Source organism: Haliotis asinina, chromosome 2, assembly GCF_037392515.1.
Source record: "Haliotis asinina isolate JCU_RB_2024 chromosome 2, JCU_Hal_asi_v2, whole genome shotgun sequence".
NCBI classification, from domain to species: domain Eukaryota; kingdom Metazoa; phylum Mollusca; class Gastropoda; order Lepetellida; family Haliotidae; genus Haliotis; species Haliotis asinina.
In genome coordinates, this window is record NC_090281.1 from 48,765,881 (window position 1) to 48,782,505 (window position 16,625).

The 16,625-nt window shown below is 41.5% G+C and overlaps 1 protein-coding gene across 1 annotated transcript in view; it reads right to left on the reverse strand.

Annotated features, from left to right (window-relative positions):
* Positions 1 to 15,996, reverse strand: part of LOC137273842 (chromosome-associated kinesin KIF4A-like) — a 19,840-nt gene extending 3,844 nt beyond the window's left edge. The window contains exons 1-22 of the mRNA XM_067806714.1: positions 15,864 to 15,996; positions 15,220 to 15,348; positions 14,897 to 14,944; positions 14,259 to 14,342; positions 12,615 to 12,677; positions 11,123 to 11,197; positions 9,925 to 10,004; positions 9,472 to 9,591; positions 9,237 to 9,331; positions 8,291 to 8,324; positions 7,766 to 7,865; positions 7,341 to 7,395; positions 6,835 to 6,917; positions 5,729 to 5,836; positions 4,473 to 4,577; positions 3,779 to 3,868; positions 3,052 to 3,148; positions 2,597 to 2,739; positions 2,166 to 2,225; positions 1,939 to 2,040; positions 804 to 905; positions 403 to 507 (exon numbers count right to left, since the gene is read on the reverse strand). Coding sequence (XP_067662815.1) covers positions 403 to 507; positions 804 to 905; positions 1,939 to 2,040; positions 2,166 to 2,225; positions 2,597 to 2,739; positions 3,052 to 3,148; positions 3,779 to 3,868; positions 4,473 to 4,577; positions 5,729 to 5,836; positions 6,835 to 6,917; positions 7,341 to 7,395; positions 7,766 to 7,865; positions 8,291 to 8,324; positions 9,237 to 9,331; positions 9,472 to 9,591; positions 9,925 to 10,004; positions 11,123 to 11,197; positions 12,615 to 12,677; positions 14,259 to 14,342; positions 14,897 to 14,944; positions 15,220 to 15,348; positions 15,864 to 15,866 — 1,881 coding nt within the window. The 5' untranslated portion in view covers positions 15,867 to 15,996. The remainder of the gene's footprint in view (positions 1 to 402; positions 508 to 803; positions 906 to 1,938; positions 2,041 to 2,165; positions 2,226 to 2,596; positions 2,740 to 3,051; positions 3,149 to 3,778; positions 3,869 to 4,472; positions 4,578 to 5,728; positions 5,837 to 6,834; positions 6,918 to 7,340; positions 7,396 to 7,765; positions 7,866 to 8,290; positions 8,325 to 9,236; positions 9,332 to 9,471; positions 9,592 to 9,924; positions 10,005 to 11,122; positions 11,198 to 12,614; positions 12,678 to 14,258; positions 14,343 to 14,896; positions 14,945 to 15,219; positions 15,349 to 15,863) is intronic.
* Positions 15,997 to 16,625: the final 629 nt, after the last annotated feature.

Consider the following 16,625-nt stretch of genomic DNA (forward strand, 5'->3'; position numbering starts at 1 on the left):
TCCTGGAAGTGCTGCCACTGTGTGGTAGTAAAGGCAAGATGTGCGACTAATGTCCTGGAAGTGCTGCCACTGTGTGGTAGTAAAGGCAAGATGTACGACTAGTGTCCTGGAAGTGCTGCCACTGTGTGGTAGTAAAGGCAAGATGTGCGACTAGTGTCCTGAAAGTGCTGTCGCCTAGTTCACTATACTAAGTGCAGGTGCTGCCACCTAGTGGTACTAAGTGCAAGTGCTGCCACCTAGTGATACTAAGTGCAAGCGCTGCCACCTAGTGGTACTAAGGACTAGTGCTGACACCTAGTGATACTAACCGCACGTGCCGCCACCACCTAGTCTTACTAAGTGCAAGTGCCGCCACCTAGTGATACTAAGTGCAAGTGCTGCCACCTAGTGGTGAGGAGCTACCTGGAAGTGCTGCAGTTGCTGGAGTTCCATCTCCTCCTTGTGCACTTGGTGAACCTCGTCCAGCTCCTTCTGCACGAAGTCCTTCTCCCTCTGGAGCAACTCCAGCTGTAACAGAAGCACACATGATATACAACGATGAATAGTGGTCATACTGATCAACAGACACAAAAAATTGTTTCTATTTTGATGAAAGAGGTGTACATTTCTTGCAGAGAACTTCTTTTAGTGGCATTTAGAAGTTGCTGTGATGGGAGAGTTCTATGAATATGCAACTTTTTTATTATTATTCTGAGAGACATTTCGGTGTAGGTTCTGTTTGATCAAGGATACTTGCTATATTATCCCATAGCAGGCTGTGTATGTGACTGTGACAATACAGAACCAGTGCTGGAGGTACTCACCCTGGTGGTCATCACAGACTTTTCCTGTCTGAGTTGGGCCAGCTCCATGTCCAGGGCTGCAGCTTCTTGTTGCTGGTACTGCTTACCTTCTGCCACACGCAACTGCCAGACATGCACAGGTAGTAACACATAAACGGACTTTGGTGACAGAATTGTTATATTCATTCGCAATGCCATAGCAGTATATATGTATGTATCGCACGCACGCACGCACGCACGCACGCACGCACGCACGCACGCACGCACGCACGCACGCACGCACGCACGCACGCACGCACGCACGCACGCACGCACGCACGCACGCACGCACGCACGCACGCACGCACGCACGCACGCACGCACGCACGCACGCACGCACGCACGCACGCACGCACGCACGCACGCACGCACGCACGCACGCACGCACGCACGCACGCACGCACGCACGCACGCACGCACGCACGCACGCACGCACGCACGCACGCACGCACGCACGCACGCACGCACTTGATGTCTCCTCACATGTGATGTCCACTCTACATGTCTACCTGATGTCCGTCAACACCATACCAGATGTCCGCCCACACCTGATGTTCTCCCCCAAACCTGATGTCCCCTACACCTGATGTCCACCCTACACCAGATGTCCAACCACACCTGATGTCCTCCCCCAAACCTGACGTCCCCCTACACCTGATGTCCACCCTACACCTAATGTCCCCCTACACCTGATGTCTGCCCTACACCTGATGTCTGCCCTACACCTGATGTCCCCCTACACCTGATGTCTGCCCTGCACCAGATGTCCGCCCACACCTGATGTCCTCCCCCTACACCTGATGTCCCCCTACACCTGATGTCCCCCTACACCTGATGTCCACCCAACACCTGATGTCCCCCTACACCTGATGTCTGCCCTACACCTGATGTCCACCCTACACCTGATGACCGTCCTAACCCTTGTGTCCTCCCATTCCTCATATCCCTCTCACATCCTACACCTGATGTCCGCCCCACACCTGATGTCCATCCTCACCTATGCCCACCCCCAAAACCCACGTCTGATGTCTGCGCCTACCTGATGTCCCTACAACATCTGATGCCACCCTCCACCCCCCACATCTGATGCATGCCCCCATCTGATATTCATCCTCACCTGTATATCAGTATGGTCTTGCTGCACCTCCATTTTCACCCTCTCCAGCTCTTCCTCAAGGGCAGCCTTGTGCTCCACCTCCAGCTTTGATAACTCTTCTTGCTGCAAATCATCATCAACAACTCAATGCATACCAGATACGCAACAGCAACACCACTGACGCTGGTACTTATTAGTTTCTTGTAAATGAGGTAGACAGATACAGCCTGAAATTAATTCTTACTAACCGAAATCTTCTTCCGCAGTTCCAGGTTGCCCTTCATAGCTGTTGCCTGCATCTGGCTGCCCTGTGAACAGTCATATCCATATGATGTGTTAAGTCAACCCAGTGATATCAAGATTGACAGGACGACACACTGGTCTTAGAAGAAACATTAGGAGTCATGCTTTGGACAATATATTTGTGCTAAAAGTATTTATTCTAACACCTAGAACATCTGATACCCTTAACATGAGTGAGTTTGTGGGCTTGGGTTATATGCCAGTTTTAGAAATATTCCTGCAATATCATAGCAAGGGATTCCTGAAAAGAGGCTTCAGTTATTCTTCCCAATGTCTATGCATGGTGTGACAAGTCTGCGCTTTGATCATAAGGCTGTCCCCAGCCCTCGACACTACAGGATTAACTAATGGCATCAGCTGACCCTGCTTGACTGACCTCCCTTTCTGCCGTCTGCTTGTCCTGGATGACCTTCATCTGCTGTCTCAGCTTCCGGAATGCTTCCGTCTCCTGCTTGATCTTCTCTTTCAAGGCCTGGATGCCATTCACACGGCTCTTGGTGTCTGATTCAGACATCTTGCCTGCACAGTAACACAGTAAGCCTGATGTCTTCACACTCAAGTCACAGATCAGCGCATCATCTCATTGTCAAATGTTAAATAACACCTTAAACACAGTAAAAGTAAGAATGCACCTCATGACTGATACACTGTTGCAAATCAGCATCTGTCTCTGTCTGTGTGTCTGTCTGTCTGTCTGTCTGTCTGAGAATGAAATGCTTCCATTTTTCATGAAAATAATGGATACTCACCAGTGAGATCCTTCAAGAGTGTTCCTAGATGCAACACTAATACATATCATTGCTTTACTCCCCTTAGTTAATTAGCACCCACCTTTCTCAGTTAATTTGGAAAACTCTGTGATCTTCTTCTGCAGATCTTCCTTGAGGTCATCAAGTTCTTTTCGCTTCTCCTTCTGCTTCAAGGTCAGCTAAACAAAAGACACCAAAAACCATCAACCTCCCTTCAGCACAAGTCTTTCAAATTCACTTTAAGCATAGACCAAATATCTCTCTTTCCATGTTGACATATGAAACCGGTCAAAGAGCCAGAATGATTCTCAGGATGATCATTCCATGAAATTCCAAGTTCCACCATGTTCCCAGCATCCATTGCTGGTTGTAAGACACTGTGTGGTCTCTCGATGACTTGAGTGATTGAATACACAATTCCATTTCCAAAGAAACAGATGATATAATTGAAATTACACTTTCTCCGTTACGATTTAAGTACTTTTGTTGGGTTTAGTTCCATCAGAGGTTCAGACCTATACCCTCAGAGTTGGAAACCTGCCAGCATTACAGACAGCTATCTAACCCACTCAGCCACCATGGTTGACATAATCCCATGACCTTCTTACTAAAGGCCACACCATGAGTACCATCACTGATGTCTCTCTAATCTCTGGATATTTATTGGCCTTCGTAAGATTTTTACACTAACTCTTGAGAATGACGCTGTTTATAGTCAGGATGATTAAATCAAAATTATGTATTATTATTAAAAATCAGGTCAAGACATTATTCTAATAATGATAATCTGCTGCTGCTTTCCTCCTCACCTGGTCCTTCTCCTTCTGCAGGATGACGAGTCGGTCACGAAGCTCTTGGCTGCCTTTCCTCATTGAGTCCATCACCCACTCCAGGACTCCCTGCATCAAGTAATAACTCTCTATCACAAACAGAAATAACTCATGTAGACACAGCTACACAGCTCAAATATCTCACACAAACAGAAATAACTTGTATACACACAGCTACTCTCCGTGCTCAAATCTCTCTCACACACAGATAACACTTAGATAGAGCTTTACTCTTGCTCAAATATCTCACACACACACACACACACAGAACTCATACTGACACAACTTCACTCCCACTTCAAAAACTCACACATACTGAAGTAACTCTTACAGAACAGCTACACTCCCTGCTCAAACATCTCTCACACACAAATAACTTGTATTGACAAAGCTTCAGTCCCCGCTCAAACATCTGACACGCAGGAATAACTCATATAGACACAGCTACTCTCCCTCCTCAAATATTTCACAGAGAGATGACTCATGGACACACAGATGCACTCCCTGCTCAAATATCTCACTCACAGAGATAACTCATACAGACACAGATGCACTCCCTGCTCAAATATCTCACTCACAGAGATAACTCATACAGACACTGCAACACTGAGTATAGATATATATATCTACATATACACCATGTTTAGAAGCTAGAGGATCAATCAGTGCTGACCTTGTTAGCCAGGTTGGTTTTCCTCTCCTCCTCAACCTTCTTGGAGACTCGTTCCTTCTCCTCCCACGTCTGCTTCTTGGCTGTCTGGAGGTCATGTACCAGGCCCTGAACAGAACACATCACCTATATTCCCTGACATGACAAATGACACATGACACCAAACTGACATAGATCTCCATATTGAACTGATGTCTTGCAAGGGGTTGTTTGATATGTCTGGCAGTTTGGTCTGTTGATAAGACTGCATGTCTGATGGGGTCCACCAAGCCATCTTAGAGATATGATCGTAAGTCTATTCATTTCTGTTGGATGTAAAATTCATTGATTCATTAATCGATCTGAATATCCATGAAGACAAAATCACATTTATTCAAATTTACTGTGACAGAGGCTGAGTGATTGAGTGAGTTCGGTTTTACTCTGAATTTAGCAATAGTCCAGCAATATCACAGCTGGGGACACTAGAAATGGGCTTCACACATCGTATCCATGTGGGGACTTGAACTGTTCAGCATAATGAGCAAACGTCTTGACCACTAAGCTACCCCACCCACCTGGGAGTTCTGATCATCTTAGCACTAAGACTGTTGTGTGGAATGGTTTACACATCCACCTTACAACACCTGTTAACTGTTGTGATTTGGTGAGACTGGCTCAGGTCCACCTTACAACACCTGTTAACTGTTGTGATTTGGTGAGACTGGCTCAGGTCCACCTTACAACACCTGTTAACTGTTGTGATTTGGTGAGACTGGCTCAGGACCACCTTACAACATCACTTAACTGTTGTAATTTGGTGAGACTGGCTCAGGTCCACCTTACAACACCTGTTAACTGTTGTGATTTGGTGAGACTGGCTCAGGTCCACCTTACAACATCACTTAACTGTTGTGATTTGGTGAGACTAGCTCAGGTCCACCTTACAACACCTGTTAACTGTTGTGATTTGGTGAGACTGGCTCAGGTCCACCTTACAACACCTGTTAACTGTTGTGATTTAGTGAGACTGGCTCAGGTCCACCTTACAACACCTGTTAACTGTTGTGATTGGTGAGACTGGCTCAGGTCCACCTTACAACATCACTCAACTGTTGTGATTTGGTGAGACTGGCTCAGGTCCACCTTACAACATCACTTAACTGTTGTAATTTGTTGTGATTGGCTCAGGTCCAGCTTACAACATCAGTTAACTGTTGTGATTTGGTGAGAACAGCTCTGGTCTACTTTTGTGACATGTCGGCAGTCATCACACCAACCTCTAGTTTGTCCACATCGTCTTTGTTTGGCTCTGTTGCTGCTGCTATCTTATCCTTCAGCTTTGAGATCTCAAATCTCAGATCGGTGATGATGGTGTATGTCTCATCCTGTGAGAAAAACAGAATAATCATTTGTTGGACTAGCAACATTGCACCACAATGCATGTTATACATATTCCTAACAGAACCTTGCATCATGGGTACATAATGAAAGCAAGCTGAATGGGCTCTTGACATTTTTTCAGTCATATTGTGGTTCTATTTGAGGCAAGATGTAGGTTAGACATCCACGACTCTGATGAAAGACATGAGCATGGGGATGACAAATCAAGATTGAAACTCAATACTAATCAGGGATTTGAATCCAAAGTGACCCTTTACAGACAGATTCAGTTCTTGTTACCTATTGCAAGCTTACTGCTTTTAATCAACAGGTGGCAACCACAGAGAACAGCACAAATTTGTACCTTTTCTGGTTAGCTGAACATGTGTGGGTTCCTTATTAGAATGCTCAATTACTTCTTGAGACACATTTATCTACACTCTCAAAGGTGGACAGCTTTCCCATGAAACATTGTGAAATATTTGAACATGATACCAAAGACCAGTGAAAGCTGTGTGCAGTGTCATCCATATAGATTACAATAAACTGACCACAATTTATGACCTGAGTAAGGCACACAATTCTGCACAGCAAATTCTTGCATCTGCATGACTGGGCCACCATTATCCGCAATACAACCCTAAACATGACACACTACTTCATTTGGGAGAGGTCATATCTATTTCCTCAAAATCAGCATCCCCACCTCCAATGTAACAGATCAAGACGAGTGAGTGAGTTTAGCTTTATGCCACACTCAGCAATATTCCAGCAGTATGTAAATAATTGAGTCTGGGCCTGACAATCCAGTGATTGACAGCATGAGAATAGATCTGCGCAGCTGGGAACCGACGTCTCATCCAAATCATCAAGCCTCACCACCCGATCCCATTTGATACCTCTTACAACAAGCATAGTCGCCTTGTGTGGCAAGCATGGGCTGCTGTACCTACCTTGTATCTTCACGGGTCGGATCCAGATGAGGACAACAATGAACACATACCATGTTCTGAAAAGCCTTGTTCTTGACGGAGCGAGCATACTGGGCATGTTGCAGCGTGGCGAGAGTGTCATGGTAGGAGGAATCTGAAAGTCCAGTTTGTTATAATTCAATACTTCATTACTTCTGCACACACTCCATTTCACCATCCCCCATGATGTCTGCAGTGTGATGAAGTGTGTACTGCTGTTTTTAGCAATGTAATCTGATCATTCACAATTTCACCAATATTCCAGCTTGATCATGGCAGCTTTCAAATAATCAAGTCTGGGACAGATAAACCAGAGGCTGATATTATGAGCAATAACCTATGATGTCAGGTAGACAGATACTAAGTCAACCAGGTCACTCTGACCTATGATGTCAGGTAACAGGTCTCTCTGACCAGATGATTCAATAATCAGCCCTAACACAGATCATCTGATCCAGTCACCTGTGACACTTTTTACAGTTCTGAGGACCTATTTTTCACAGTGTCTCCACTGGGTGAAGATATCGACTGAACTCACCTGCAGGTCCCACAAGTCCTACCATGAGGGAAAGAGAGTTGCCCCCTAGAGCATCCTGCAACAAACACACAATTTGTCAGTGGACAAATGTAACACAGTGCGAGCAAGTAAGTCATTTGATGTTACCAAACTTTGAACAAAATTTCATGATTATCATTTTATGCAAGTTAAGCATGAGAAGAAAGCACAATGAAGTGAGTGAGTGAGTGAGTGAGTGAGTGAGTGAGTGAGTGAGTGAGTTTAGTTTTACGCCACACTCAGTAATATTCCAGCTATCATGACAGTAGACATCCATAGTGAAACCTACAACCATGGATATAGTGGTGAGTGACCAACAATGACATTAACTGTGAATGATGACAAACAGATCCTGTCACAACAAAGGGATGCAACTCTGCAAACTGTGGACTCAAAGACTGTATAACCTGTAGCAGCTGTGTGATTTTGGTCTCTCTGTAGGGAACATAACCTCCCTTCTTCTTGCTGTCCCCTAGGGCTGCCAGCAGGTTCATCAGCCCAGTAGTGCTGTAAACACCAGTCAGTGATATTACAATGACAACCTGGGACGAGAGGACACATCATTTTATTCTGATTTCTTTGATACTAAAAATTTATTTCATTACTCTAAATTTCATTCCTAAGTGAATGCTTGTCACACAATATTATAATGTCCCACTCAATAGATATATGTGCACTCCATTTTCATGACCTGCCTCCTGGAGATTATGAAACCATCTACCATCTGCTTTAACGTTGGGCAGAGCTGACACCTAAGACATTTTGCTGTACACCCATTCATCTTATCAGGTCCAGCTTAACTTCACCTGATCTGTGTCTTGTACACAGCACCAAATACAGCACATCTCTTTTTTTAATTCAACTAGTTAAGGAAGGTGAGACTGCTAGGTCTTCTGCACAATTCCACCAATTGTTACGAAACTAAAACTTACCCCGAGCCAGATTCAGAATTCTTTGTGTCAGTACCTAAAATTGAGAAAAGTATATGTTCATAACTGCAAACTGGAACTCAACACAAAGTAGAAAATAAGAAGTAGGGAGTACTTCTCTATGTTACTGAAATGGTGACCTTCTGGTATAGATTCAAAAGCCATTGTTGGTATATTGTCAATAACATATTCTTCATGAAGTTGTTATTCAATAACCTTTTGCCTTTGTCATCTGACAGCCCCTAATAAATGCCATGAAATGTTGAAATTCATCTCTCATGAACTCCAACACAAGCCTTCAGGTTACAGTGAGTGAGTGAGTGAGTTTAGTTTTACACCGCACTCAGCAATATTCCAGCTATATGGTGGCAGTCTGTAAATAATCGATTCTGGACCAGACAATCCAGTGGCCAACAACATGAGCATTGATCTGCGCAATTGGGAACCGATGACATGTGTCAACCAAGTCAGCGAGCCTGACCACCCGATCCCATTAGTCGCCTCTTATGACAAGCATAGTCGCCTTTTATGGCAAGCATGGGTTGCTGAAGGCCTAGGATACAGTGACAGGGCCCACTTGCACAAAGTGATCCTAGCAATACAACTATCTTAAGTCTGTGTTGGAGAATAGGCGCTGCAATCATCATAGTTCTATGATCACTTTATGCAAGTGAGACCTGGTTGGACTAACCAGCTTATTTCAGTAGGCTTATACACTGATCAGACGGTAAATAGATTTACCACTACTTATTCTAGCAATGTCATGGAAGGGACAACAGACATGGCCGTCATACATTGTACCCATATGGGGAATTGCACCTGGATCTTTACCATGACGAGATGTATGGTTCAAACCAAATCCAGTAAACTTATACAATAAGCAGCAAGATAGTAAGCAGTAGCGATCCAAACAGAGTTTATTTATCATGACACAGCAACAGAAACTCACCTGCTAAGTCAAACACGTTTATGACTGACTTCACACCTAGTTTGCTTGACTGTTTTTCCTTCTGATGAATACCCACTGAGAAAATGGAATGAGCCCTGAAGAACACATAACAAAATATAAACTAATATATAAAGTTTCAAAGCTCGAATGGCTGACAGACGTGTTCTTGAAACTGACATAAACAGTGATTTCACTGAGTTGTGCTAGATCCTACTTTGGGAAATATTCCACACACCTGGCCCTGTGAGTCTTGATGTCTGCAGCGCCCATCTTCCTGGCCCGAGTGCCCTGGTCGTACATGCGGTAAAGCTCCTCTGCTGACTGGACAACCATCTCCGACAACTTCTCCACATAGCTGCAGACACAAATATACACCGATCACAGCTGTTCACACAAAGACAAGTTGCCATCATAATACAAATCGTTTCCACTATCTGAGAAATGGTTTTGTTCAATTTTGAAAGCATAGAGACAAACATTTTTATTCCAAAATTTTCAGGTTTCTAAGCCTAAATTCTAAACATGAAATTACAAAATTAGCAAAGGCTTTTATTATGACTGGTTATAGTGCTGTAGTCCAAATTTTCATATTAAGACAATCTCTCATTTTTGTGATCTTCTATGATAATATCATGCAGATGTAGATTTCTGTCTGCACTGAGTATATACGAAGAGCAAAAGAACTTACATGCCCTTCTGTACATGTTGACGGACCTCCATTGGTAGGTCATGAGGGTTGAGCAGGTCAGTCAACTTCTCATCCAGTACCTACAAACACACAACACAAAGTCAGCTTACATAAGTAAGGTAAACACAAAGACACAAGATCTACACTAGAATGTCAACGTATGAGGCAAGATCAACACAAAGAAGTAACGTCACCACAGACATGACTGCGTCACCACATGGACCTGAAGTCACCACAGGAAGTAAGGTCACCACAGGAAGTAAGGTCACCACAGGAGGCAAGGTCACCACAGGAAGCAAGGTCACAGTGGGATGTAAGGTAAACACAGGTAGCAAGTTCACCACAGGAAGCAAGGTCACAGTGGGATGTAAGGTAAACACAGGTAGCAAGGTCACCACAGGAAGCAAGGTCACAGTGGGATGTAAGGTAAACACAGGTAGCAAGGTCACCACAGGAAGCAAGGTCACAGTGGGATGTAAGGTAAACACAGGTAGCAAGTTCACCACAGGAAGCAAGGTCACAGTGGGATGTAAGGTAAACACAGGTAGCAAGGTCACCACAGGAAGCAAGGTCACAGTGGGATGTAAGGTAAACACAGGTAGCAAGGTCACCACAGGAAGCAAGGTCACAGTGGGATGTAAGGTAAACACAGGTAGCAAGGTCACCACAGGAAGCAAGGTCACAGTGGGATGTAAGGTAAACACAGGTAGCAAGGTCACCACAGGAAGCAAGGTCACAGTGGGATGTAAGGTAAACACAGGTAGCAAGTTCACCACAGGAAGCAAGGTCACAGTGGGATGTAAGGTAAACACAGGTAGCAAGTTCACCACATGGAATGGTCAACACATGAGAAAGTAAGGTCACCACAAAAAGTAAGGTCACCACAAAAAGTAAGGTCACCACAAAAAGCAAGATCAAAAAACAGACTACAAGGTCAACACACACATAGGTCAACTTACAGGTAGGTCAACAGAAACAGAAAACAGGTGTCAATAAATGGAGTAGAAGGTTATTGCAAATGGCATAAAGTCACACAGATAACAAACAGGCCACAAGGTCAAAACAAACACCAACTTTCTCCCTCAATCCTACTCAAGCTCACAGATGAAGAGGTAGCTCGTGTTGTTCAGTCGCTCTTTAATTGCTCATCTGTACATGCCAAGGAAACGTAAGTTTGTCTTACGACTATAACACTCACCTCCAGATAGGACACAGTCACCAGGTAAGATTTCTTGCTACTGTCTGCCATCTGTCTGAAGAGGGAGTCTATCATCTGTCACAGTAACATAGCAAAACACTTAGCATATACACAGAGCTATGTTTGTTATTTCTATTGTAAACTGATCATCAGCTGTGAAATGTCCAATCACATCAGAAAGATTTCATGAAATAGCTGCATGCTCTCTCTTATCGTATAAAATTAATTGCATCTCTAAAATTGTAATGGCATCAGGTGTCAATTTCTCAGTCAATGAAATATATAATCAGCTAAGTCATGTTTGGTAGACATGCTTTGACATATCTTTGGAATATATTCTGACATATCTGGCTGTTTTCTCATTCCGTCTCACCTTGGGTCTATCATCCTAAACATAACACTGGACTAGTTTTTGCCTACTCATATAAGGTCAAGTATATTTTACAGTATTTGTGGTGATGTGTGGCAATAGATCTCATAAATCAGTTGACGTTAAGCCAAGCTGGGCATGGAGAGTAAGTGGATGGGTGACCGTGTTTGGCAGCTTCACACCTGAGAGTTTCTAGGGCTTCAATCCTGCCCCACAACATAGAACATGTGATACAAGTGGTCTCACCTTAGCCAGGTGACTTCGTTCAAAATTGCCTCTGTTCACCAGTCTAAGTAAACTTAGTCTCAGTGTATTTCTTGTACACTCCACCACTGCGTCTAACAAAACATAGTAGAAGGTCACGTCAGGTAACCTTTGAGCAACCAATGACCGTCCAACCAAACACGAGACGGTTAAATAGATTTAACCAATCAGACAACGGCTACTATTTAGGGATCGGAGGGACTTTTAAGATATTCAGGTCACCGACACAGATCTCTATAAAGACAAAAAATCAGCATATAAGACAGTTATTTGACTCGCAGTATATACACTTTGGGGTTTCTGTTGACATGGTTACCATTAGGTAATATTTCCACAAGATAACATCCTTGAATACTGTCAAAAACACTATTTTCAGTGACTGTTTACTCACCGTTGTCATGGCTGTACGTACGCCATGTGCATCACAAGGAAGCGATCGTACGCCAAATAGCATTTGGAATTGTTCGGGTACGAACCTTTTCGAGATAAAAAGTTCAAAAGGTACTTGCAAATGTGCACTTTCGCGATTTGGTAAGCTGTGTTCTGATTGGTCAATCTCAAAGGTTACCTGACACAACCTCCCGAAAGGTTTTGTTAGACTCAGTGGTGGAGTGTAACGAAAAGTACTGAGGATAAGTTTACTTAGACTGCTCTGCTCACCCACCAGATACTGGGTAACCAGTGGGATAAGTCATGTGACTATTAACCTGTCAACCCTCTAGTCCCTCACAGGCAGCTTGAGTTATCCGGCACCCATCAGTATTTTACAAAAGGTTTTGTCAGCTTCAACACAATGCTTATCTGCATGATCTTTAGATTCTTTCCATCAATCTAACCTGGCATAACTTCTCAACTTACCTGTGGTACAATACCAGGATCTTGGTCACTTCCCTTCAACAAAAAGCTCCGCCCAGACGCTGCCTGCATAAATAAAATACTTTGATATATAATCAGAGATAGTCCACTTGCTTAGTTTCTGACATGACAAATGTTAGTCAGAACTACCGGTGGTCCAATTAATTGAAATAATCAAAGATCAGTCGCAGTGACTAAATGACCAAGCAATTGATCATGTCTTCTCACAATTGAACACAAACATTTAAGAACACTTGCTTGCATTAACAATCTTTTTCACATTACATTTCACATTATCACTACAGGCTCGTTCCACGTCATGATTGATTTTTTTCTTAACATACCAACAATCCTTCAAAGATGTGAAATTCATTCATGAATTTTGCATTTTGCAAAAAGAACCCCCAAACCTTTTTTCATTAACAAATATAACATGAAAATTTGATAAATGGCGCTGATTAATTATCTTTGATGATTCATCAATTGTAATGAACAGATCATCAATTATGCGATTTTAACCAATAGTTAACACTAGTCAAAGCTAATTCTGTCTTTAGACCATCTTCTGTGAGTGCTGAAATACTGTAAACTGTCATCACATTCACAATGGTAAACCCTAATAAATAATATTTAGGAAAGGAATTCATTTCCATAAAAAATAATAATGTAATAAGCAAACATTAACTTGCAGAAATTCTGTCAAATCAAAATTATCATCCTGTTCATTCTGAATGCAATTTAATAAAACCTAGCAATGCATGGATTTTAATTTTAAACGAGCATTGTCCTAAGGTAACATAATCCCCCACCGCAAATTATCAAATCAAACTTAAAAGTAACGAAAGTGAAGGTGGTAATTTTAGATAAAGTTAAATGTCAACAAAAACATGACCAGTCAGCCTCTCTTGATATCTTGCCCTGTAACAGTTCATACATACAAATATCTTCAAGACTCAGTTTGACCTTGACATGTACAGTGTATGAAATATGCAGAAACAGTAAGAAAGAAACTGCATACTGAAAAACATTCAAGGGAAGTTTTGAAAGTCTGTAAAGAAAATCCAGTGAACTGTTCTTGAGATATCTCGCTGACTATCTTAACATGCAGTTTAACCTGCTGAAATCTTCAAAGTGTCGTCATGACCTTGAAAATTAAGTGAAGGTCACTAAACTCAACTGGACCTTGCCCTTGCCCTAGATAAAGCTTAGTGTTGAATATGAAGAAAATCCAGTTAACGGTTCTTGAGATATCGTGCTGACAAGGGTAAAAAGCTCCTTTGTGACCTTGAAATTAAGGTCAAAGTCACCAAACCTAAATGGGTTCTTTATTGTAGTGTAATGAATTTGGGAATTAAATATGAAGAGAATCTAGTCAACGGTACTTAAGATATTCTAATTCATATGTACAGACAGCTGGACGCATGGAGTCATGGATGGACGGAGCCTAACACTACACCTTTTTGCAGGCATGGAGGATTAAAAATTAAAAATATTAGTGCACAGATGGCCCAGAATTCAGCATTTCAGTAAAAGAATTCAAACCTTCCAAAAAGCTTTATTTACCTGTATATTTTACTATTCTCTCAGGGTATCTTTAAATTTATTGACATATTGCCTAACTGAGAATCTTGCTTCAACAGGACTTACTGCTCCAAAAGCCAGAAAGCTGACATTATAGCCTGAGAGGGCTCTTTGGACGAGGGCTTCATATTTCTCCTGGTACAGCTGAAGCTGAAGAAAACAGAAAGATGCACAAGATAACTAAAGGATGTGAAATACAGATCTATTGTGACCTCAGTTTACCTTTCATGATATAATTCTTTTAATCTGGCAAACAGACCTTTCTGTTAGTCTCCTCTTCATAGCTTAATGCAGCATTTCCATCAATTATTTCATGTCCAGTGCACACGTACAAACCATACATGTTGACTGGGTGACGACTGCGATAAGACCAGATATTGTTTTCTTGATAACCAGTCATATAATAGCATCAGGCAACACAGTAGTCTAATGACCTACAAGTTATGTTTAAAATTATTAACAGTTAAAACAGATCTATTAATTCATCTTACATTTACACTAAACTTAAGCTTTCTGTCACTATGATACTCAACAAATTGATATTCATATAGTATTATCAATTTTTCTATCATCCTCTTGTGTTTGTAAACTATTTTGAGGATATGATTATACATGTATCATGTTTTTTGTATACTTGTGCATTTAAACCCTGAAAGGACAACTGTTATCACATACTCGGAAGGAGGGTAAAAAATTCAACCTACATTGTTTGATTCACTGGAATATGCAGCATCAAAGGAAAATGAAGATTCCTGCAAATAAAATTCACATGTACCTGTTGAATATACAATTACAGACTTTCCAACAACGTCTTAAAATATCATTCAATCAACTTCACATTAAAAATTGGAACTTTATCTTTTATCAGTTTTCAGTGCATAATTTTATTATAAACAGGTGCAAAATAATTACCAAACTTTACTTTGTCAGACTCTTACAAATGATTTCATTGTGTAAAGAAATATGGATTTATTCCAAATTATTGATTTAAACAGCCCAAAAGATCAGAAACAGTTATGGGTATCACCTTTCCTGCAGCATCAACTATTATTTTGTCTCCCGCAACCTTGACGACAGATTTGGCACCTTTGTTCTGCTCCTCTTGTGTCAGTGGACGACACCTTGCCAACACCTTCACGTTCATCGATTCAGATGGCTTTAAAACAATGTTATCATGATATAAGATCTTATACTTTTTCATTGCAGTGTCAAACACTAATGTTGCACTAGAATCATTAAATAAATCACATTTCCGAGTTAGTATAAATAAAGCTTTAAGAATTAATAGATTATACCATAAAGTTATATCTTACATATATAAAGGTTCCCCTCAATAACAATGTGCTTTCTGTCCGGATTTTACATTTTCGATGTATAAGACGTCATATCGCACAATCATTAAATGTACTTACATTGGATCAATATTGTTATGATTCTCACGACAGAGGTTAAATCATATTTACAAATGATATATAATTGACATCAGTCTAACGATATGTGTATTCAAAAAGGATATACAGAGTCCTTTCCAACAACTGAACAATGTTAATTCGAAACTATGACACCGAAAAGTTGGCACGACACTGTCCTTGCCAGTGTCCACAATTTGCATTCCATTTCTACTCCAGTGATCGCAGGCGAATTTATATTGATCTGCAAAAGATACATTACCATTCTGTTGATGTATGAGTCCTACTTCTTGTCCTTGTCCACACTTATAAAGATTTCTTCTCAAACTGTTTTCTTTATTAGACGACAAGCAAATTTGCCATGGTATTTGCGTAAATACGCATAAAATGGTGACGTCATCACTTAGTGTATAGAAACTCAACTCCAGTAACCGTGACAAACCGTATCGATTACACTATTTCAGATTCCTGTGTTTATTGTAAGCTCATTATGTGTGCATTTTCAGTTAATGTAATTTGAAATATTTTTACTATGTAAAGTTTATTTTTATTTGACCAATAATCCGAAAGAACCGTAATGGAGGCAAAAAGGATTTACTGATAAGTGATTGTTACAATTTTTTTTATGAATTTTACCTGCCTGACAAATAAGAAGGAGGTGTGTTTGAATATCATCTGCACACAAGAGAACAGAACTGGTGGAAAACCTTAGCGAAGTGGTTTGAGGCCCCGACTTCACTGTCAAGGTGCAATGCGTGTCAAACACACCGAAGCGTCCTTAAAAGTTTCAGCATCACGGAACTCCGGGACAAGTTTATGACATGCCGTTTTCACATTATTGAGAAATTAAATGTATCATCAACTCTTCTAAAGATATCTTGAACGAAAATATAGGTATCTAGAACTGACTCAAGATATCTTGAACTGAATTTAATATATAATGAATTAGTTTATGTACATGATCGTAGTTGTTTTATTGTAGCTTAAACACATTGGGAGATAGCAGTAAGAGATAGATACGTTC